General features: G+C 45.3%; 1 protein-coding gene across 3 annotated transcripts in view; it reads left to right on the plus strand.

Moving 5' to 3' along the window:
• The window catches only part of LOC133371487 (collagen alpha-6(IV) chain-like), a 294,936-nt gene that overhangs the window by 139,584 nt on the left and 130,096 nt on the right, over nucleotides 1–25,256 (plus strand). For all 3 annotated transcript variants that reach the window (XM_061598999.1, XM_061598997.1, XM_061598998.1), the window contains one exon: nucleotides 22,982–23,116. In XM_061598999.1, the coding sequence (XP_061454983.1) occupies nucleotides 22,982–23,116 (135 nt within the window). The remainder of the gene's footprint in view (nucleotides 1–22,981; nucleotides 23,117–25,256) is intronic.

Genomic DNA, 25,256 nt, shown 5'->3' on the forward strand with positions numbered 1-25,256 from the left:
CGTCTAACTTCAGCAACATACAGTGACACACTCTCTGTTGGGCCCTGATTTTGTTTGCAGAAAGAATTACGTTGTGCTATTTCAGACAGTTTTGGAGAGAAATGTCCTTGTAAAGCATTCAGGATATCCTCATGAGATGTATTAGCAAGTTTTGCTGGTGCTACGAGGGCCTGGGCTAGGTCAAAAGTGTCCGGCCCACAGACACTGAGTGACACAGCACGCTTCTTCTCTGACTCTGTAATGCCATTTACTGCCAAGTAAAACTCCAGGCTGGCTGCATAACTTTCCCACTTGCTGGGACCTGCAGGGTTAAATTCTTCAAGCTGCCCTTGGGTGGCCATATTCCACAAGATACACACTGACCTGGAGTGCTTTGCAGTGGTTTCCACAAGGCCCAATTTGATGTCCTAATCCAGTCTAAGGAGAAATGTTCTCTCCCTTTCAGCCTCTAATGCATGAAGAAAACACTCTGCGTGCCTCAGTATCCCACCTTCGTTGCCAGTGAAAAGTATCATGAAGGGCCACACAGAGGATCAAACAATAACAAGAACTTTCCTATAACTAATTATATACAGAGAACAAGGCCCACAGCATGGTGCTGCTTGGAAGGCAGGCCTGGAACAGAAACTGCCACAGCCTGGGGCTGACTCAGCAGTTCCTGGGATGGCAAGCCTGGAAGGCCAATACACTACGCCTTTTGCTTCCAAAGTACCTTTTCTTAGGATGAGTAATGAAAGCACTCCATGGAGATGCTTCACATTCTTTCCTTTGTGGAGTATCTACACAACCAAAGAGTAGATTTTGAAACTTCTAAAGGTTTCAGTTGCGTCCAGGGCTCTTGTGTGGCTGAGTAGTTGAGAAAGTATTTCTTTTGCTGCTCAGACACTGTTGTTTGGGTTTGGGAAGATAAGCTGCCCATTATCGCCCGTATCAAACTTCCTTGACCTATAGACGGGCTGCACCCAACAGGCTCTCTTGTCATCCGAGCCAGATTGGCTGATAGTTGCACAGCAGCCGCTGGTGATCTTGTGCGGCCACATTTTCTTCTCCCTCTCATCAATGGGTGAATGAGCACCAAGCCCTGACAGGTAAAATCTTCTTCCAGACCTCAGATGCTGCTCTACAAAGGGCCCAGCTTAAGCCCTTTCCTAGTGTGCGATTCAGCATTCCGCATGGCCATGAATTCCAGCCTTACAGGGACAGGAAGCAGAGTGCATTGTGGGTAGCAGCTCAGGTCCACAGAGCCCTTTAAGCTTTTGTTGTATTGTATAGCCAAGGATTTAGGGAACAATCGGGTCTGCCCATCAAAGATTAAGCAGACTGGAAGTGCACTTTATACCACCGAATGGAATGAACACCCTTTTTGGTGTGTTAATACAGCCCCGTAATGAAAGGTCCAAGCCAAGGACTTCAACATACAATTCAAGTGATGACAAGTAGCACTGGAATGAATCAATTATTTTATAAACCTTAGCCAGTGGGAATTGCTTTTTTTTTTTTTAAAGATCCTCATGAAAATTCATCAGCATTTTAGTGAGAATTTCTCTTAATATACAATTTTCTCTAATACAATGCATATTTGTATGTTATTTTCAGTAATATATGCATATATCTCATGTATGTTAGAAGGAAATGGACTGCCTTCAAGTCGATCCCGACTTATGGCGACCTTATGAATAGGTTTTCATGGTAAGTGGTATTCAGAGGTGGTTTACCATTGCCTTCCTCTGAGGTTGAGAGGCAGTGACTGGCCCAAGGTCAGTGAGCTTCATGGCTATGTGGGGATTCGAACCCTAGTCTCCCAGGTCATAGCTCAACACCTTAACCGCCACGCCACACTGGCTCTCATATTTTGGAAAGATTATTTTTATACATATTTTAATCCCAATGGACATAAATATTTCCTTCATACCCAACTTTGTGCCTTAGTTCAACCCAGAGGGACCATACCTCAGTGGTAGAGCACCTCTTTGCAGGCAGAAGGTTCCATGTTCGATCCCTGGACATCTCTGGAGTTGTTTGTTATTTAACGATCAGGTAGCAGGTGATCTACAAGGGCTCTGCCTGAGACGGCTTGGAGAGATGCTGCCAGTCAGAGTAGGACAAATTCAGTGGACAAATAGTCAAACCTGAAATAAGGCAGCTTCCTACATTTCTTTGGTTATGAATGCTTCAAATGAAACAGATGACAGTCCAAGGCTAATGTACTTTCCTTTCTGTTTCCTTCCCATTCATTCATTCATTCATTCATGGTTTCATGAGCCTAAGGCAACATTGCAGTTAATTCATGAGCCAAATGATGGTCTGGATGGTTTAATCATGATTTACCTTGACAAGCCTTTTTTCTTTCTTTTTTTTTAAGTCTTGTTTGCAAATTATCATAATGGGTTGCTTTATAATTGGCACCACCAAGATGAACTGACCCATATCATAGTGTGATGATTGCAAATGAGAGAGGCCACATTCACCCCCAACATTTATTCCACTATTATTCCACTTTAAACAGTCACGGCTTCCGCCAAAGAATCCTGGGGAATGTACTTTGTGAAGGGTGCTGAGAGTTGTTAGACAGCCCTATTCTTCTCACAGAGTAACAATTCTCAGGGTGGCTTAACAATCAGTCCCTCTTTCCAGGGAACTCTAGGAATGGTAGCTCTGCAAGGGGAATAGCGCTGTCCTAAGAACTCTCAGCACACTCAACAAATTACACTTCCCAGGATTCTTCGCAGGATGCCACGACTGTTTAAAGTGGAATAATAGTGGGACAAATGTATGGTGTGAATGTGGTCAGAGAGAGATCCCCCCAAAAGGGCATTAAATAAAAGTAAGGAATAAAGGCAGTGTGTGTGAAAAGTAAAATGTAATAAAAGCAAGGGGAGTGGAACTGGCATCGCTTTGCTGGGTGCCATTTTTCTGTCAGTTTTACTCACTGCTCAGACATTTTTAATTATACTTTTAAAATGCAGACTCCACTCAGCAATTTGGCTCTGGGAATGATAAAATGGGTTTAGATGACCTCTCACCAGAACTGAAGTACACCAGACAACTCTGAATCAACCATACCATAAAAGGCATTGCTGGGCTGTGGAAGGCAGAGTTGGCACTGTGAGCCCGAATACCAGGGGCGGGGGGAGAGAGATAGAGGTGGAAAGAGATGGCATGGATGCTCTGTGAAGCAGTGGTTTTCAAAGGAGAGGGGCCTTCTCTGGAGAGGCATGAAGAGCTGCAAGCAGAGGCCCACACCTCTCCCCATGTGTGCTTTCATTGGGTCAAAGAGATTAGGAAATCTAGCCTTCCCTAGCTAGATGTTTTAGACTACAACTCAATCAGCCTTGGCTGTTGGGGCTGATGGGAGTTGTAGTTCAACAGTATCTGGAGGAGCTCAGTAGTAGAGTGCAGGACATGGAATAACGTGTCAGAGTGCAGGACAAGGAATAATGGGCTCAAGTTGCAGGAAGCCAGATTTCGACTGGACATCAGGAAAAACCTCCTAACTCTTAGAGCCATACGACAATGGAACCAATGACCTAGGGAGGTAGTGGGCTCTCCGACACTGGAGGCATTCGAGAGGCAGCTGGACAGCCATCTGTCGGGAATGCTTTGATTTGGATTCCTGTATTGAGCAGAGGGGTTGGACTTGATGGCCTCATAGGCCCCTTCCAACTCTACTATTCTACGATTCTATGATAGAGTATGTGCCTTGCATGCAGACGGTCCCAGTTTCAGTCCCCAGCATCTCTGGGTAGAGCTGGAAATGCCCCCGGTCTGATACCCAGGACAGCTGCTGCCAGTTAGGCTGCATTCAGATGACACTTTATTCCATTTTCCTGACATTTCCTTACCTGTTAATTTTTTACATATTATGTGATCTTTCACAAGATGTTAAATCCACTACTGGAAATCTTGCTGAATCTAGCGGAGGTTTAGCACTCATTTTGGTGTTAATTGTTTCCAGAAAAAAGTCTGTTTGCAACCTTGGAAACCCAGAATATCTCGGGAGTTTTGCAGTCACGTAACACAAATTTGGGCTGTATTTTGGCACACCGTGTGGTGGATCATGGGGGAGCAAAAGGGCACATGCGCGGAAAGGGTAGGGGAGTGGCAACATGTCCAGTGATGTTTGTCGTTGTGTCACACCATGGCCACTGGTGTGAATGAAGTTTAGCACAACATGGCGGTGTATCGATAAAAAAGCCACAGTTTCATTATGCGACAGGTACTGCAGCTTAAAGGCACGTTACAAATTGGAACAGCTAGCATTAGAACCAGTAAAACGGACACAGTAAGCTCCATGTCTGAATGCAGCCTTAGTGTAGACAGTACTGAGCTAGGTGAACCAATGATCTGACTCCGTACAAGACATCTTCCTCTCTTCCTATGACACCAGGTTGGGAAAGCCTGGACTAGACTGTTCAGTCTCCGCTGGATGGCTTGTCTATCCAGCATTTGTCCTGATTTGCTTGCACAAAGCTTACATGGCCTTTCTGAAGCATTCGTTCTGTCCAGTCTGTCATCTGGTTTCTCCAGGTCTTGGTCTCTAAGGTCAGGTGTGGTGAGCAGCAGTGTAGTGGCAAATTCAGAAGTGCAGGGTCCCCTCATGATGGTCACAGCCATGCCCCCTTCTAAGGTTATACAACCTTCTAAGATTGTAGGATAATCTGGCCAGGCTTGAATAGAGCTTTCTGCTTCTCTGTCACTGTCACCATTTGACTGCCCTTTCTCACTGTCTGAGATATTGCTTGGATCACTGAACTTAGTGTCTATCAGGGGTGTAGTCGTCCAGGGTTTTGGGGAGAGGTCTTAGGCCCTATATTTTGGGGAGAGCAGGGTCCCAGCAGGGTCCCTCTGTCTCCAGCATCCTACTAGCCAATCAGCATGAAAGAAGAGTGTATTGGCCACTGAGAAGTATCTTCTAACATGGTTCCTTGTCCGTTCCTGCTGATTAGAGCCAATCAGAGTGAAAGGAGGTGAGTCAGCCACTGAGAAGACTCTTTTCAGTAACTAACACTCTTCCCTTTCATGCTTATCCTAGGAATATCTGTTGTTGTGGGAGAAGGCATTAACAAGGATCTTATTCTCAACTCAGCTGCAAAAATGGGGGGGGCATGGCGTGGCTGGGATTATCATGAAGGGACCTTGCACTTCTGAATTTGCCATTACACTGCTGGTGTCTGCACATTTATTGCCTGCTGCTACAAAACTGCTTGATGTTGTAGCTGGGGTGCTGTCATCAGGATTTACTGTCTCTTCTTCAGCAATTACAGAATTCTCACTCTCCACAAGTTGTTTTGGCTTTTTGAAGTAGGAACTAATAAGGGCTTGCTTGCAATTGACACTCATTGGGACTCCTCAGTAGGCAGCACACTCCCTTTTCATGCTGATTGGCTTGTAGGACACTGGAGACACCGGGACCCTGCTGGGACCCGGCTCCCAAAAAAGTAAAAGGTCTGACTCCCCTGGGAGCCCAGATGACTACACCTCTAGTGGGGAAGCTGTGGGCCTCCAGATGTTGCTGGACCGCAACACCCATCATCTCTGACCATTGGGCATGCTGGCTGGTGCTGATGGGAGTTGGAGTCCAGGAACATCTGGAGGGCAACAGGTTAGCGACCCCGGATTAGGCAGCGAAGGTCCAAAGAAAAAGGCAGACTGAAAAGTTGGGGTGGGTCCTTGAGCTATGGCATTGTGTGATTTTTGTTGCCTAGGGTAGTATTCTGCGCTAGTCCAGCTTATGTCCAGATGCAGGTGATTAAGTTGGGTTCATTCATTTCAGTGGGTCTACTCTGAGTAGGATTTAGTTGAATACGACACCCGAGTTTCACAAGAACATAAGTTGCCAGCCCTTGTGTACGCCACAACTATTTTTTGTATGCGTGCCTGTAGAACCAACAGCCAAATCCCCATTCGCACACCAAGAAACAAACAAACAAATCCGATCTGATCACTCCCATGACCAAACTTGCTTGCCATAAAGGCTGGGAGAGCCAGTGTGTCTCAAAAGCTTGTAGTGTGGCAGTATTAAAGTCTGCAAAACAGGTTTCTTAAAGACAGAGTAAATCAAATGACTGCATGTGGGGTCCTACCGGGAGGAAGGGCGGGATATAAATCTAATAATAATAATATGAGATGAGACAATTCCTAAAACTTTTCATCCCATCGATGGCTTGAGAATTGCTGATGGTCTTGGTGGATCACTTCATGATTTTTTTGGCCTGTTGTAGCAATTGTAATGCACCGCACTAGTTGTATGAATTGGATTTTTATCTCTTTCTTTTATTTCTTAACGTTGTGTCTTATTTATTACAATTTGCATTCTGCAGGATTCAAACTGCAGTATGAGAAAGTGCGATACATAAGAGATAAAAGAAGCGTTAGAGATACAATTCATTATCAATATATATAATTAATGCAATGGAAGTGCTATCTTCCGTCTTCAGCCATGAATCCACAGACGTGTCGTGGATCCCTGAATGAAGCTCGGGAATCACCAGTGGTCCGTTGTCCATCGTTGGGGAATCTCTGATACGAGAGGGAAATTGAGTGCCAATAAACTTGATCGCCCATCCTGGCACGTTCCAAGATAGAATGTGCATCAGCTACTCAGACTGATTTGCTGTTAATCTATCTGATCTAAGTGGTCTGGAGTATCTAAAAATAATAAGTAAAAATTGGTTCCGTGATTATTCTGGGAATGACCTATGCGGTTTTAGCTGTAATCTGATGTTTGCAATGGCTTTATATGATGATGAGATTAGTTGCAGGGAAATGGATTTCAGATCAGAAGGGAACTTTCCTATGCATAAGATCAATATTTTTTTTAAAGTGTGGTTTCCAGCAATGCTGTTTCACGGAACCCAACCCTGTGTAAAGTTGTTTTATTCCCTAGCATTTCTCTACATGCTGTGTGTTTTGATATCCACGTTAACTGTCTGTGCTTCTTAAAACAAAGGCCAAATTCCTGACATATCTCTAGCTTTTTTCATTCCAAAGTGCTATGCCAGAGCTCATTTTTGCTCCCAATTAAGAAGAGGTAAGGAGTGCTTGCCAGCCTCTGCTAATCTGACAATCCAGGAATGAGATCTCATGTAATTGCAAGTTATCTGCATTCCGGCGGGCCTAGAGCTATCCTGAGCCGTCTCTGATGTTGCTGAGACCATGTGATCCTGCCTGGGTTTGATCCTTGCGGGTGGCACAAGGGCTGCCGGCTCCAGCAGTGGGGATCAGCCGCAGAGAACAACCTTGGCGCCTGCCCCACTCATTCTTGGGGGTGGCCACACCCACTCATTTCTTGGGAGGGAAGAAGAGTGTGCATCATCCTGTAGTTTCCCCCTGCTAAACCAAGCTGTTAAACTTGGCAGAGGTGACTGGCAGAATTTCACTTGCATGCCACTTTTCCTGACAGAGTGAAAAGCAAAGCAAGGAGCTGATTGTCCCCCTCCGCCACTGTCTGAAAGTGGCAGAGGGTCATCTTGTGAAATTACCTATAACTCTGGGGTACATTTCCAGATTTGTCTCAGATGGGGGGGCTGTGGCTCAGTGGTAGAGCACACGCTTTGCATGCAGAAGGTCCCATGTTTAATCCCCAGCATCTCCAAGTAAGAATGGGGAAAGACTCCTATTTGAAACACTGACTGCTAATGCCTGAGCATGTGCAGGTTGTTTCCCCACTCCGACCTCAAGTACCTAAGGGAAAGACTGTGGCTCAGGGGCAGGGCACACGCTTTGCATGCAGAAGATCCCGGTTCAGTCCCAACATCTCCAGGAAGGGCTGGGAGAGAATCCTCCCTGAAGCCCTGGAGAGCCGCTGCCAGTCAGTGCTGACAATACAGACCTAGATGGACTTGGTAATAAGGCAGCTTTCAGTGTTCCTGCATCCGTAGAGGAGTATAAGTTTGAATATTTGCTTCTGTTTTTGTTTGTGCTCCAATGCAAATTTTGTAACGCAGAATTCTTCCCCACCCACCTCAATGCTATATAATAAAATATTATTTTATTTGTTTATTACTTTTCTATTCCACCCTTCCCCTAAGGAGCTCAAGGTCGCGTGCCTAGCTCTCCTCCCTCTCCATTTTAACTTCACAACAACCCTGCGAGGTAGGTTAGGCTGAGAGACAGTGAACTGTCCCAAGGTTCCCTAGTGAAGTTCATGTCTGAGTGGGGATTTGAACCCTGGTCTCCTATGTCATACTCCACCACTCTAACCACTACACCATGCTGGCTCTCTTTTGCAATTCTGACTATATCTGTCAGCAGAACAGGCTTATGCTTGCACAATGGGACTTTCCTCTCCTCTCTTCTGCAGCCCCTCAAAAACCCACCAAATCAGCTTCAGAGGGTCGGGGGATCATCTGGAGCAAGATCTGATGGGTTTCCAAGGGGCTACAAAGGGGGAGGGGGGACAGGAAAAGGATATCAACTCATGCAAGGTCGGATGTATCTTTATATATCTACATATGCATGCTATATAATAATTGTGTGCATGTGTGTGTACACAGGTAATATATATATTATACTCCACTTTGAATTACTGGAGAATGACAGTGAGAGAGCCTCAGTGTGTCAGTGCATTCATGTCCTGCCTATGCGCTTCCTGTAGCATCTTATTGGCCACTATGGGAATTTCAGGCTACTGGCTGCATGTTGCCAATGGGAGTTGTATGCACATCACAACAGTCTGCAAGTCAGTTGTGAGATTCTTTGTCTTGCAGGCCAGATGACATAGCTAAGGCTCAGTGTGTCTGTGAGTAAATGTGCATAGTTACGTGTTTACAGTGAAAAGACCCATCAACCATGGGATATTTATCAAATATCCCTTTTTGTACAAAAATTAACCTATGCGCGTTTACTGGGAGAAAGCCTTTTTGAGCATTTTGGGACTGTTATTTCTGAGCAGGCATGCATAGGATTGCTGGGTTAAACTACAACACTATTACACCAGCTAGGAATACTTTGAACTTTGGGAAAATGTTCTGCCAACAATTGGACTGAAATTTATTTATTGTATTTATCTGAAATATTGTATTTCATTTTTTCCATTATAAAAACCCAGGGGGTCACTGGAGTATTACTTCCAGTTTTGAGTTAGACAAACATTATTATAAACAAAAGCACAACAAAAGAAAAAGTCCTTGGAGGTTTGTTTATTACAAACAAGCAATTTTGACAGACCCAAGGCATCAAAATATGACAGTATGTGACTTGTAATGCTGCAATTCTGTTCCAAGTTGTGCTCCCGCGATGCACATTAAAACCAGATTTTAAAAGAAGCTGTTCTTTGCTTGTTGAAGTATACACAGTAATATTTGTAACACAAAAATAAGATCAGTACAGTCAGTGATATTCAGCACAGAAAAATGAAATGATAGTCCTAGAATCAAATAGCTATTTTGCGGTGGACCTTACCTGACTAGGCAAACCTTTTCCTGGATTTAAAAAAAAGTTTCATTCATATCCAGCCTTTCTCTCAACAAGACCAAGCTGGCATACATGGCTCTTTTGCTTCACTTTTATCCTCACACACACAAAAACCTATTGTTGCTGCTCTCCATGAGATCTCTGTCACTATGAAATAGGGCCTGGGCTTGCTTTTTTCCTCCTCCCTCCCACTTCCTTTTCCTTTTGTGTTGCATCTCTTAGATCATAAGCCTGAGAACAGGGATTGTCTTCTCACTGACATTTGTAAGCCACGTTCAGAGCTCTTTTCTATCTAAAGAATGGGCTAAAAGTGCCCAATAATAGCAATGGGTTCATTTTTGCGTAGGGCAGCAAAATAGCTTGAGCCAACTGTTTCTTCGCTATTGAAGATGTTGCCATTGCTACATTTATTTATGTATTTATTACATTTCTATCCTGCCTTTCCTCTAAGGCACTCAGTGTGGTGTACACAGTGCTCTCCTTCCCCGCTGTGTCCTCACAATAACTCTGTGAAGTTAGTAGGTCAGGCTGAGAGACAGTGACTGGCCTAAGGTCACCCAGTGAGCTTTGTGACTGAGTGGGGATTTGAACCCTGGTCTCCCAGGGCCTAGTCTCGCACTCTAACCGCTGCACCACAATGCCTCTTGCACCAAAGAATTCCACAGTTTAACTGGGCTCTTGGAAATACTTCCTTTTGCTTCTTCTTAATCTCTCACCATTGAGCTTCATTGGATGCTCCTCGAGTATTCTGAGTGAAGGAGGAACGCTTCTTCTGGTCCACTTTCCCATGCTTATTGTTGTTATTTGCATTTACACTACTTTGCTTCAGTGTTCTGCTCTCTGTCAGCCTAATCTACCTTGCAGGGTTGTTTTGAAGGTAAACTCAGATAATCGCCCCCATGACTGCTGCATTGAGTCCTCGCTGGGAACTGCTCAGTACTTAGAATTATAAACTTAGCCATACTGGGTTCACATTCAGTGAAGGAAGCAAATCTTGCCATGTCCTTACCTGTCTTTTTAGGGATTCCTGACATAATAAAGGTAAATGATTGTTGCAAATGCAAAATGCAAAGGATTGGCTGTTTGGATGGGCTTCGATTTTGTTAACCGCGGTGCAACAGTTTCCTTGTATTATAGTGTGGAAAATGTTGTTTCCAGCCATCCTCATAGACTTCAAAAGGGTTAGGGTTAAATCAAAAGGATTTAAATGAAATTCATAAGAATTAGATTATCATGGCTTAATCACATTATGAGGGAGGTTAGCAACACAGTGTCCTTTGTGCTGTTGGAGACACCCCAGGGTACTGGGCTAAAACTTCAAGCAGTATTAGGATCTCCTTTGCAGTGAGTAAAGTAATACAGATGCTGGAGTCATTTTTCTTTCTTTCTTGAGATTAGAACACAGATCTTACTCTTGATCCTCCCATCATAGAGCTCCCGGAACTGCCGGCAATCAGATTTGGATTCATAAGGCAGGCAATTTTCTCATATGCACATCAGTATTGCATTGTTATATGCAAACATAAGAAAAACTCTGCTAGATCAGACCAAAGGTCCATCTAGTCCAGCATCCTGTTCCCACAGTAGCCAACCAGATGATGATGATGATGATGATGATGACGGAGGACGAAGAGGAGGTTTTAAATTGTTTTTAAGGAAGTATTTTCATTAAATTGTCGTAACCTGACCTGGGACCTCATGGTGAATAATAAACTGAAAGAACAACATTTTATGTGTGTTTCAAGGAAATTTACAAACATGCCATAATAATAGTTCAAAACAGTTTTAAAGCAGTGCAAACAAAAACAACTGAAGGTTTAAAAACCATACAAAAGGAACACTGAAGGCAAAAGACCTTTTCATCCAGCTGGAAAAGCTTGCAGAATCAGAAGTGTCTTCAGTTGTTGTTGTTTTGGAACCCTGGGCGTCTCGTCAGGGATGCTTTTCCACAGAACAGGGGCAGCCACACTGAAAGTCCTGCCCTGCATTACTGTGGAGTGAGCTTCTGATATTTTAGGGGCTTTTAGGAGAAACTCTACTGCAGGATACAGTGATCTACTGGGTGTATAAGGGACAAGGGGGTCTCTCAAGTAACCTGGTCCTGAGCTGTTTAGGGCCTTATATATTATTATCATCAAAATCTTGAACTTGGCCCCATAGCGGATTGGCAGCCCTGCAAACAAGGTGTTATAATCTAATGGCAGTTTGCCCTCACATGCAACCTTGCTCCTCTTTCTGCACTAGCTGCAGCCTCTGGAAAAGCATCAATGGTAGCTCCACATACAGTGCATTGCAATAATCCAACCTTGAGGTTACCAAGCTGTCCTGATCCAGGAATGGCCAAAGCCAGTACAAGGCACTCTTAGCCACTGAGGAAATCTGCGCCTCCAGGGACAGAGCTGGATCTAGGAGCACCCCAAGACTATGCACCTGCTCCTTCAGGGAGAATGCAACCCCATCCAGGCTAGGCAACTTACTGACTTCCCAGTCCCAGGAACCACTCACATCCTCCGCCTTGCCAGGATTCAGACCTCATCCCACCCCTTACTGCGTCCAGACACCGGTCCAGGGCCTTCTCAGACACCTGCAATTCAGATGTTACAGAGAAATATTTGTTTTAATGTTTTTCGTTACTGTAAACCACTCAGAGAGCTTTGGCTATAGGGCGGTATAGAAGTACAATAAATAAATAAATAGAGTTGGCTATCTTCAGCATACTGATGACACCGCACTCCCAATCTCCTAATGACCACTCCCAACAGCTTCACATAGTTGTTAAATAGCACTGGAGACAATATAGTGCTCTGCAGCACTCCATGGCTCAAAAGCCAGGCAGCTGAGAAACACTCATCCAATGCTAACTTCTGAAACAGCCCCTGGAGATTTGAACCACTGCAGAACAATGCTCTTGACACCCATCTCTGGAGGACGGTCCAGGAGGATACCATGGCCAGTGGTATCAAAAGGGCTGCGCTCTCCTGGTCCTTCTGATAAAAGGTCCTCCATCAAGGTGACTAAGGCAGTTTCAATCTCGAACCCGGGTCTGAACCCATATGGTAATAGGTCTAGACAATCAGTTTCCTCTGAGAATTCCTACAATTTGCACCACTACAATCCTCTGGAGTGCTTTGCCCAAAAAGAGGATATTTGGGAGAACTGGTCTTAGAGGAGAGCATTGATATAGTGAGCATAACGGAGACCTGGTGGAATAGAGAAAACCAGTGGGATACGGTTATCCCTGGATATAAACTATATCGGAAGGACAGGGAAGGACATATTGGTGGCGGTGTTGCTCTGTACATGAAAGAAGGCATTGAATCCAGGAAGCTCGAAACCCCAAAAGAGGCGGACTCCTCCACAGAATCGTTGTGGGTGGTGATACCATGCCCCAGGAGGGATTTAATACTGGGAATGATCTATCGTCCCCCTGATCAAAATGCTCAGGGAGACCTGGAGATGAGACATGAAACTGAGGAAGCATCCAAACTAGGAAATGTAGTAGTAATGGGTGACTTCAACTACCTAGACATAGACTGGCCACATATGTGTTCCAGTCATGACAAAGAAGCAAAATTTCTAGATATTCTAAATGACTATGCCCTAGACCAGTTGGTCATGGAACTGACCAGAGGGATGGCAACCCTGGACTTAATCCTCAGTGGGGACCGGGACCTGGTGCGAGATGTAAGTGTTGTCGAACTGATTGGGAGCAGTGACCATAGTGCTATTAAATTAAACATACATGTAAATGGCCAATTGCCAAGAAAATCCAACACGGTCACATTTGACTTCAAAAGAGGAAAGTTCACAAAAATGAGGGGATTGGTAAAAAGAAAGCTGAAAAACAAAGTCCAGAGGGTCACATCACTCGAAAATGCTTGGAAGTTGTTTAACATAAGAACATAAGAACATAAGAAGAGCCTGCTGGATCGCCTCTCTAGATGGTCTCCTGTTTTGAATGTATTATAGAATTTTTGTTGTTGATTTTTATGTTCTCAGCAATGTGCTCCTCAAATTCTTTTTTAGCATCCCTTATTGTCTTCTTGCATTTCTTTTGCCAGAGTTTGTGTTCCTTTTTATTTTCTTCATTCAGACAGGACTTCCATTTTCTGAAGGAAGACTTTTTGCCTCTAAGAGCTTCCTTGACTTTGCTCGTTAACCATGCTGGCATCTTCTTGGCCCTGGTGGTACCTTTTCTGAGCTGCAGTATGCATTCCAGTTGAGCTTCTAATATAGTGTAATATAATATAGTATAATATAGCTCCACGAGCTAGAGGGAGCCCCAGCTGACGAGGAGTCAAGGCCCCAGCTGACAAAGCGTCAAGGCGAGTTAAGCAGCAGAGCGAGTTCGGCAGCAGGGCGAGGAGGCCAGGGCCCCCCACTCTACCCGTCTGTTCCCTGACCTCAACTAAACCGCAGTCTCCAACCCATTGACGTAATAAACCTTAAACAAAACTATGCAGGTAAGAAGCCAGCAAGGGTGTGGGGGCTTTCCAGTGTTTTGCACCGCCTGCAGCATGTACGACTATCTGCCTGTTGGACAGAAGTCGTGGGTGTGCTCTCGGTGCAATGAGCTCCTGGCTGTCCGGGAACGACTTCATTTCCTTGAGGCCAAGGTGGCGGACCTGGAAAAGCTGAGAGAGGCAGAGAGGTGTGTGGAGGAGGCCTTCAGGGACGTTATAGCTGTGTCCCACTCCAACGATGATAGCTCTCCTGCTATCATGGAGAACGATGGTCTCGGGGAAGGAGAGCATCCAGCTGAGGAAGAGGGAAACAATCCCTTAGAAGGGACCCATTCCTTGGGGGATGAGCAGCTATCCTCTCGTGCCAAGGATATATCTCCAGGGGGTGGAGGGATCCTTGTAGTGGGTGATTCGATCATTAGGAACATAGACAGTGGGGTGTGTGATGGGCGTGTAGACCGCAAGGTGTTTTGCCTGCCTGGTGCGAAGGTTGCGGATATCGCCTGTCGTTTAGGTAGTTTGGTAGACAGTGCTGGGAAGGAGTCAGTGGTCGTGGTGCACGTTGGCACCAACGACATGGGGAAATGCAGCCGTGAGGTCCTGGAAGCAAAATTTAGGTTGCTAGGTAGGATGCTGAAAGCCAGGACCTCCAAGGTGGCTTTCTCTGAAATGCTACCGGTTCCACGCGCAGGACCAGCCAGACAGGCCCAGCTTCGCAGTCTCAATGCGTGGATGAGACGATGGTGTTGGGTGGAAGGGTTTGGATTTGTTAGGCACTGGGGAACATTTTGGGACAAGCCGGGCCTGTACAAAAGGGACAGGCTCCACTTGAACCAGAATGGAACCAGACTGCTGGCACTTAAAATTAAAAAGGTGGCAGAGCAGCTTTTAAACTGACTGAGGGGGGAAACCCGACAGGAGCTGAGAAAGGTCCGGTTCGGAATAAACCTCCCCCCTGGGATAAAAACCAAAGAAATGATGAAATTTTAAAAGGGGTAGGCCTAGAAGTACGCATTGTGAGAGCAGGGGCACAGGGTATAAATTCAGAAGAGCAAAATTACCACAGGCCTAACCACAAGTGCCAAAGACACTTGAAGAGAGACACTGCTTACAAGTGCCTGTACGCTAATGCTAGGAGCCTGCGAACCAAGATGGGAGAACTGGAGTGCTTGGTCTTAGAGGAGAGCATTGATATAGTGAGCATAACGGAGACCTGGTGGAATGGAGAAAACCAGTGGGATACGGTTATCCCTGGATATAAACTATATCGGAAGGACAGGGAAGGACGTATTGGTGGCGGAGTCGCTCTATACGTGAAAGAAGGCATTGAATCCAGCAAGCTCGAAACCCCAAAAGAGGCAGACTCCTCCACAGAATCGTTGTGGGTGGTGATACCATGCCCCAGGAGGGACTTAATACTGGGAACGATCTATCGTCCCCCTGATCAAAATGCTCAGGGAGACCTTGAGATGAGATATGAAATTGAGGAAGCATCCAAACTAGGAAATGTGGTAGTAATGGGTGACTTCAACTACCCGGACATAGACTGGCTGCATACGTGTTCCAGTCATGACAAAGAAGCAAAGTTTCTAGATATTCTAAATGACTATGCCCTAGACCAGTTGGTCATGGAACCGACCAGAGGGACGGCAACCCTGGACTTAATCCTCAGTGGGGACCGGGACCTGGTGCGAGATGTAAGTGTTGTTGAACCGATTGGGAGCAGTGACCACAGTGCTATTAAATTAAACATACATGTAACTGGCCAATTGCCAAGAAAATCCAACACCGTCACATTTGACTTCAAAAGAGGAAAGTTCACAAAAATGAGGGGATTGGTAAAAAGAAAGCTGAAAAAAAAGTCCAGAGGGTCACATCACTCGAAAATGCTTGGAAGTTGTTTAAAAACACTATATTAGAAGCTCAACTGGAGTGCGTACCACAGATCAGAAAAGGTACTGCCAGGGCCAAGAAGATGCCAGCATGTTTAACGAGCAAAGTCAAGGAAGCTCTTAGAGGCAAAAAGTCTTCCTTCAAAAAATGGAAGTCTTGTCCGAATGAAGAAAATAAAAAAGAACACAAACTCTGGCAAAAGAAATGCAAGAAGACAATAAGGGATGCTAAAAAAGAATTTGAGGAGCACATTGCTAAGAACATAAAAACCAACAACAAAAAATTCTATAAATACATTCAAAGCAGACCATCTAGGGAGACGATTGGACCCTTGGATGATAAGGGAGTCAAAGGTGTACTAAAGAACGATAAGGAGATTGCAGAGAAGCTAAATGAATTCTTTGCATCTGTCTTCACAGTGGAAGATATAGGGCAGATCCCTGAACCTGAACTAACATTTGCAGGAAGGGATTCTGAGGAACTGAGACAAATAGTGGTAACGAGAGAGGAAGTTCTAAGCTTAATGGACAATATAAAAACTGACAAATCACCGGGCCCGGATGGCATCCACCCGAGAGTTCTCAAAGAACTCAAAGGTGAAATTGCTGATCTGCTAACTAAAATATGTAACTTGTCCCTTGGGTCCTCCTCCGTGCCTGAGGACTGGAAAGTGGCAAATGTAACGCCAATCTTCAAAAAGGGATCCAGAGGGGATCCCGGAAATTACAGGCCAGTTAGCTTAACTTCTGTCCCTGGAAAACTGGTAGAAAGTATTATTAAAGCTTAATTAGATTAACTAAGCACATAGAAGAACAAGCTTTGCTGAAGCAGAGCCAGCATGGCTTCTGCAAGGGAAAGTCCTGTCTCAGTAACCTATTAGAGTATCAACAAGCATATAGATAGAGGTGATCCAGTGGACATAGTGTACTTAGACTTTCAAAAAGCTTTTGACAAGGTACCTCACCAAAGACTTCTGAGGAAGCTTAGCAGTCATGGAATAAGAGGAGAGGTCCTCTTGTGGATAAGGAATTGGTTAAGAAGCAGAAAGCAGAGAGTAGGAATAAACGGACAGTTCTCCCGATGGAGGGCTGTAGAAAGTGGAGTCCCTCAAGGATCGGTATTGGGACCTGTACTCTTCAACTTGTTCATTAATGACCTAGAATTAGGAGTGAGCAGTGAAGTGGCCAAGTTTGCTGATGACACTAAATTGTTCAGGGTTGTTAAAACAAAAAGGGATTGCAAAGAGCTCCAAAAAGACCTTTCCAAACTGAGTGAATGGGCGGAAAAATGGCAAATGCAATTCAATATAAACAAGTGTAAAATTATGCATATTGGAGCAAAAAATCTTAATTTCACATATACGCTCATGGGGTCTGAACTGGCGGTGACCGACCAGGAGAGAGACCTCGGGGTTGTAGTGGACAGCACGATGAAAATGTCGACCCAGTGTGCGGCAGCTGTGAAAAAGGCAAATTCCATGCTAGGGATAATTAGGAAAGGTATTGAAAATAAAACAGCCGATATCATAATGCCGTTGTATAAATCTATGGTGCGGCCGCATTTGGAATACTGTGTACAGTTCTGGTCGCCTCACCTCAAAAAGGATATTATAGAGTTGGAAAAGGTTCAGAAGAGGGCAACCAGAATGATCAAGGGGATGGAGCGACTCCCTTACGAGGAAAGGTTGCAGCATTTGGGGCTTTTTAGTTGAGAGAAAAGGCGGGTCAGAGGAGACATGATAGAAGTGTATAAAATTATGCATGGCATTGAGAAAGTGGATAGAGAAAAGTTCTTCTCCCTCTCATAATACTAGAACTCGTGGACATTCAAAGAAGCTGAATGTTGGAAGATTCAGGACAGACAATAGGAAGTATTCCTTTACTCAGCGCATAGTTAAACTATGGAATTTGCTCCCACAAGATGCAGTAATGGCCACCAGCTTGGATGGCTTTAAAAGAAGATTAGACAAATTCATGGAGGACAGGGCTATCAATGGCTACTAGCCATGATGGCTGTGCTTTGCCACCCTAGTCAGAGGCAGCATGCTTCTGAAAACCAGTTGCCGGAAGCCTCAGGAGGGGAGAGTGTCCTTGCACTCGGGTCCTGCTTGCGGCCTTCCCCCAGGCACTTGGTTGGCCACTGTGAGAACAGGATGCTGGACTAGATGGGCCACTAGCCTGATCCAGCAGGCTCTTCTTATGTTCTTATGTGACTGGGCAGGAGCTGTCTAGAGTGGGTTTTTCAGGTGTAGCCTCACTACCATCTCTCCTTCAAGGGGGCAGACACAACTACCCCTCATGCAAAGACACATTCATCACACCCTGAACTCCCCACCCCCAGTCATGCCCACCCTCTGGCGATTTTTAATCAGCCATGAAGGACAAGGATCCTTGCGCACATACTCTTCTTCCTCAAAACCTCTGCTTTATCCTCTTAATCCTCACCAGAACTGAAATTTGAGCCTAGGGATGTACAACAGCATATTGTCGCCCTGTTTCTTCCTTGCCCGTGCCTTCCTTTCTTCCCACTTCAGTCTCCCCCTTAACTATTTAAATTGATTTTTTTAAAAAAATTACATAACGCAACAAAAAACCAATACAGAAACATCATCATCGACAACAGTTCTGAGCCACATCTGATGTCTGTTCTAGAAAAAAAACACCCACAAAAGCCTTGCAGCACTCTAAGGACTTACAATGGCACAAGCTTTTGTGGACCACAATTCACTTCATCAGGTCCATTAAGTGTAGTCAGACTACATGCATGAACTAGCTAGTGCTACCATCAGTACTGCCTTGCTAATTCGTCATTGTTAACTATTTTGCTGTCAGGTGGTTGGCACTGTCTGTGCTGCTTGCATTTCATTGTCCTGTGAATTCTACCCTCCACCCCCACCCCTTGCTGCTGCCGCCACTCAACCATGCACGTATATATGCTCGTCAATCTAGGATTATACTTGATGTATTTGGTGACATGGACTGTGGTCCATGCAAGCTTATGCCCTAATAAATTTGTTAAGGCTTTAAGGTATCACAGGACTCTTGGTTGGTTTTATTAACAAGCAAACAAACAGGACTCTTCTGCTTCTCCCCATCCAAAATTACCAAGTACATTTACATTAAATTGCCAACCACTCCTCTGTGTTATTCCAGTTCATTTTTAAAACATTTGCAGCCTCTCTCAAAATTAAGAGCACAAGAAGAGCCTGTTGGATCAGGCCAAAGGCCCATCTAGTCCAACATCCTGTTTTCACAGTGGCCAACCAGATGCCCATTATGGGAAACCTGCAAGCGGGACCTGAGTGCAAGGGCACTCTCCCCTCCTGCTGTTTCCAGCAACTGATATTCAGAAGAATGCTGCCTGCAGCTCTGAGGTCAGAGCACAGCTAGCATCAAATTATTAACACTCTGCAGTCCTTATTATACCAACATAGTTCCTGTGAGCTTATGCAATACCAACCAGATCCCACAATTTAATAGGTCATTCTGTTAGCCTTGGAATTTGAGGAATCCCTAGTATCTAGCGTGCACACTCCTGGCATGATGTTGAATGATGAAGCTTTCAAAAGGGCAAGCTACTCTGCCGTGATCCGCAGAAGCTAAATTTCATCAGACGTCCAGCTGAGCAACCCAACATAACATGCTGAAAAGTCAGCAGTAAACTTGTGGTTAGGTCTGTGTTTCAGATCCAGTTGTACCTAACGCAGTCTACTTGCTTGGTGACAGCAGTTTGAAAATTGCAACTGATACAGGCTGCAGTCTCTCAGGAGGTATTGCAGGGATAGCTAATGTGCGGAGCTTGGAAAAGTTACTTTGTTTTGAACTACAACTGCCATCAGCCCCAGCCAGCATGGCCACTGGATTGGGCTGATGGGAGTTGTAGTTCAAAAAAGCAACTTTTCCAAGCTCTGCTAATGTGTTGTGGGCTACAACTCCCATCGTCTCTGTCCGTTGACCATGCTGGCTGGGGCTGATAGGAGTTGTATATCACGATTCCTTTGGAGGACTCTGATTCAGACCAGGAGTGGCAGGCACTGGAAGGACCCAGAATGAGAGAAGGAAGAGTGAGGTGAGCATCGTGAGACTATGCAGCAGAGCCCACTTGAGGAAGCCCCCCCCCAACAAGGTGGGAGACCCAAGGAGGGAGTCCCTTTTGAGCTTACGGAGGACAAGGGGGAATAAGGAGACTCAGCGCTATGAGAGAGTGAAAGAGGAGGAGGAAGAGGCATGCCTGGTGATGTCTCCCAGGGGGAGGCAGCACCTCAGGAGAAGAGAGGAGACTCATCCCCCGTGGAAGAGCACCAGCCTTCAGGCGAGAAATTCCCGCAGGAGTGGGGATTCTCGCCAGTAGGTGGACACCTCTCCCTCCATGTAAAAGCTTGGCCGGTAGGCGGAGTTACTTGCTGGAACGACTTTGCAGCTCCCGTGCGGCCTTGGAATTCTCTTGACTGATCTTGCACTTGTGAACCCTAGCCCCTGCGCCCCGACCAGACTGACCCGCTAGCCTTTTGCCCTGTAAGAGCTCCTAGACCGTATCTGGCTCTTCCATGCATCTGAGTCTGTACCAATAATCTGATTTACTCAAGTATCACACTCCTTATTTATAAGCACGCCTGCTGCCGTGTTTGGGTGGGAGCCAGGACACTGCAGTCCACAGCATCCGGAGAGCACCACGTTGCATACCCCTGAGTTCTTGAAATATATTATCCCAACCTCATCGTCTCCTGAATTTGTTTCTGAACCCACTTCCAAGGGCTGGCTATTATCTTGAAGTCCTAAATGGCCTGAGTCCTGCGTAACATAAGGAGTGCTTTCTCCCATACATACTTCCCACTGTTCTATTAGGGTTGTTATTTTGGTCTTCATCATCCATCATCCTGTCCTAGCTCCCCAGGTGCTCAGTGTGGCATACACGGTGTCTGTCCCTCCCTTCTATTTTCACGACCACTCTGGGAGGTAGGGTAGGCTGAGTGAATGTGGCTGGCACAAGAACGCTCAATGAGCTACATGGCCAAGTGAGGATTTGAATCCTGGTCTCTCTGGTCCCAGGATGGGGAACTTGTGGCCCTATAGATGTTATTGGACTACAACTCCCATCATCCACACTGGCCATGTGGGCTTGGGCTGATGGGAGTTGTAATCCAACAACATCTGGAGAGTCACAGATTCCCTGTGCCTTCCCCAGTCTAAGCCAAATACTGCAAGCACTAAAGCACACTTTCTGTGATTCTGAGGATGGGTCACCCCTGTGTATTTCTTTTACTGAAATGATCTGCTGGGGTGTGGGGCATGGCTTTTTTGGTTGTGGCACCTGCCCTTTGGAATTCCCTGTCTAAGGAAGCTTTGCTGGCTACCTTTTCTGCACTAGGAAACAGATGAAACCTTTTTTGTTGCAATGAATTGTTTCTATATAACTGTGTTTTGTTTCCCCCTGAATGAATTAATTTGCATTCCTGCTGTTTGGGGTTTAATGTGTAGGGTCTTGTCTCCGAACCTTTGTCTTATTTATTGATTGATGGTTGATTGATTGATTGATTGATTGTATTTAAATGGTTCCAACACTTGAAGTGTATGATAGAAATGCAATTCAGATGGTGGTGGCGGCAGTATTATTACTAGAAAATTCAAAATCAGGGTAATTCATATGTTTTGAAAAAGCAACTTTGCCCCCATTTGGCCTTTCCATACTTTTTTTCTCTTGAAGCAATTATTGTGGTCTGCCATTACCACAAACCAAAGTAGCAAACCCTTTCAGGTTTGCTTTGGAAACAATTGTTTTATTCTGCAGATTAGGATTTTGAGCACATTTTGCATTATTTATTTAACTGTTGTATAAGCACAAGTGTTTGAGGCAAGTTTTTCCCCAGCTGTTAAAAAGCGATGAGGATTGGAAAACTTACTATATATATTCATATTTGCAAGTGACAGAAAGCGAGCATAGCCTCTCGCGACATTTTATGTTACTCACACTTTTTCTTTTTTTAAAGACATGCTTAAACTGGCCACTTGTGCTTTGAAGAAAAAGAAGCTATGGTGCCCAAATCTGGAATGTGTTCCTGATATGGATCAGGGCCCACACCAGCTTCCTGTTAAAAATCCACCCCCATGGCTACTTGCCCCCAAAGGTGTTTCTCTGGGAACAAAGAGCCAGACAGAGCAGATTTGGGGGGCAGGGAGGAAATCTTCAGGCACAGATAGCAGCCTGGATGAGGTGATTTTCAGCAGGAGGCCGTGATCTGGTTCAGTAACATATTCTGGACAGGAGATCCCATGCCTGCTTATTCATGGAGGATGTGGCTATTAATTTTATTTATATATTTATCATTTTGATTTGTATCCTGCCATTCCTCCCAGTAGGAACCCATTAATGGCTGCTAGCTATGATGGCTGTGTTCTCTCTCCACTTTTAGAGACACACTGTCACTGTCAAGAAGTTTCTTCCAGCATCTATCCAAAATTTACCCCATCACCTGCTCCAGATTTTGAAGGGCCCTTGGCCAAGACACAACCCCCCCGAACACCCCCATCCCACAGCAAGTCTTGCTCTTCACCACCATTATCTTCCTCCTCCTCCTCTTCTTCTATATTAATGCTGCCATTTGTCAGCCGAGCAGAGAGTTGATGAGCAAGCAGGCAATGGCATTTGCTGATCCTCTTTTTACCTACTTCTTCAGCATTGACTGTGCCAGAGCAAGAAGCTGGTGAACAAGTAGGTTGCCACGGGGTAAGGGAGAGGAATTGGCCCTCCTGCTACAGCGTGGGCCCTCAACAGATGCCTGATTATGCTGACCCATGGTGCTGGCACTGATCCAACTTCCTGTCACTTATGCCCATTAGATTTAGTCCCCTCCTCTTGATCAGCAGCATGGAACATGCCTTTGCTCTGTTCTATGTGTCAGCCCTTTAGATATTTGAAGAGTGCTACCATGGCCCACTCCATCCTACCCCAGTCTTCTCTTCTCCAGGCTTAAGCATACCCAGTTCCTTCAACCTCTCCTCATAGGACTTGTTTTCCATACTCCTGTCCTTCTATGTTTTCCTCCTCTGAACCCATTTCAGTTTGTCTACATCCTTCTTAAAACCTGGTACCCAGAGCTGAACTTTGTGCTTCACAAGAGAACTCCTTTCTCAGTGGTTTCCTGATGTTTTTCGGAGGGTGGTTTGGAGAATGGCATGGCAAGGTATTAAGACTGATGTATTCTTCCCCCTTAGGGTCGGCCGGGACCCATTGGAAACCAAGGACTCATGGGTGCTCCAGGGTTCACTGGACCAGAAGGTGTGAGGGGGCCAAAGGGAGAGAGAGGGACAACAGGTTTTCCAGGTGCAGCTGGACTGAAGGGCGATAAGGTAAGTTCATCCATTCCTCTTTAGTTCCTTTTGAATGCATAAAGACAGCCCTGCACTTACTTGTTGCTGTGGTGGCAGAATGGTATGCTATACATGTTCCATAGCAGTATGGGGTCTGTATGAAACAACATATAGGGTGTTGTTATCACTGAAGTTCACAATTACCTAGCACATAATACAGATTTGGCTATCTCATCTGACTGGATTGTTAAATTGAGCACTATAATTTAGACTGAGTTCTGAGCACTTGTCCCGTCAGCACCACCCCTCCTTGATGGCTTGTGTGCTGCAATGGCTTAAATGCCAGGGACCCTTGGAAATGTTATTTTCCTTCTGTGCTTCTCAGCCATACTAAAGATTCAGGTGCCCTGGGAAAGTACACTTTCTAGGGTCCCTGGCACCTAATATTACACCCAGAGTGGTGATACAATCAGTTTTTCTTCCCAGGGAACTCTGGGAATTATAGCTTTGTGAGGGGAATAGGGGTCTCTTAACAACTCTCAGTGGTTCAAGCCATGACTGTTTAAAGAAATATAATAGCACTTTAAATGTGCGGTATGGACGTGGCCTTTATCGGAATCGGAACTGAAACACCTGTGAGGCTTTCAGCAAGTAACAGAGCTGAGCAAAAAATAAAATAAATGCCCATCCAGGATCATTTGTAGGAAGCAAAGTTGGGGGTACCATCTTGGCAAAATATTCTCTGAGGGTAGGAGAAATGTTCCCAACACTCTAGCGAGGGTGCCTATCAGCAGTGGCTGTGGCACAGTTCCTTTTGTCCTGTTTTTAAAATATATACATATATATATATATGTATATATATATTTAGCCTCTGATGTTGCTGCAGCAAGCAGACAACTGTTTTGGCAGCCTGGCCATCATTTTGAAACCCCAATAATGCCCCAGACCTAACATTGTTCTAGGAAAGGGAGGGAAATGACAGCTACTATTAAAAACCTGTAGTGGCTGGTGCCCATTGGGACTGGTAGGGCGGAAGGCAGGGAGCCCAACAGTAGATGGCACCAGAGCCAGTGGTAGGCAGAACCAACAAATTCTAGTTTTGTCACCATCCTCCTCCATGTTGAGTTCTACAACGGCAGCACTAAGACTGAGGAGGAGGAAGCTGACAGCCAGCCCCTGGACTGGTGGGGGATGTCTGAGGGCTGAGGTTGGTGAGGACAGTGCCCCATTTCCCCTAAAGGAGCAGCCTCCACTGTTAAAAAAAATTGTAGAGAATAATCAGAGAACATTCTGACAAATGATTCCTTTTTTCCCAAGGAGGGGTTGGAAAAGAAAGTTCTCAGGGGATGGAAGGGGGGGGGGACGACCCTATTCTGAGAAATTTTGGCTCCGTTCTAACCAAGTAACTTTTCCCCAGCCTCCATTTGCCTATAAAAATACATTTGGAAATATGGCCAAGAGAGTGATTTGGCAAGCAGCCCTACAGAGTAATATCATTTAATCTGAAAGAATGGAGGTTAGGCACAGAGGCCAAAGAGAAGCAAAGCTCACAAATGGGTGCTTGAAGGAGAGCTTTATTGGTTCAAAAACACTGCTCACAAAGGGTGCTGGCTCTAGTCCTTTGTGTACCAGAATTCTGAGAGAGCATCTTTCAACACAGGAAAACGTGTAATTGCTATCTCTAAGGAAGACATCTTGTTGAAATGCTTCAGGCAGAGTACTTGCACCAATAAATTCTCCTTCAGCCATCAGTCTGAGGGTTCTCTTGATCCTTTTGCTCTTTCTTCCTCCATAACAGGGCTAGGGAACTTTTTTCAGCCCGAGGGCCTCATAGGGAACATTTCAAGGGCCGCAGTCCAGTGGCAGGCAGTGCCAGAAGCAAAAACATGGACAATACACTAAATTCCAGCCCCACAAATGTCAGAGGTTGTTATACTCGCACCCACACCTCTCCACCCAGGTAAACAAGAGGCATTAACACATTCCAGCAAGCGAAAGCACTCAAGGAGAGCATGGAGCAGGATTGACTAGGTGGCTTGGGAGAAGGGGCGTAGCCTAGGGAAAGTCCCGAGGGCCGGATACAGAGGCATAGAAGACCACCTTTGGCCCCTAGCCCTGAGGCTGTAGTTGTAGTTTCTTGAATTTTTATCCTGTCCTTCCTCCTGAGGGAGCCCCAAAA

The sequence above is a fragment of the Rhineura floridana genome, chromosome 16, assembly GCF_030035675.1.
Source record: "Rhineura floridana isolate rRhiFlo1 chromosome 16, rRhiFlo1.hap2, whole genome shotgun sequence".
Lineage (NCBI taxonomy): Eukaryota > Metazoa > Chordata > Lepidosauria > Squamata > Rhineuridae > Rhineura > Rhineura floridana.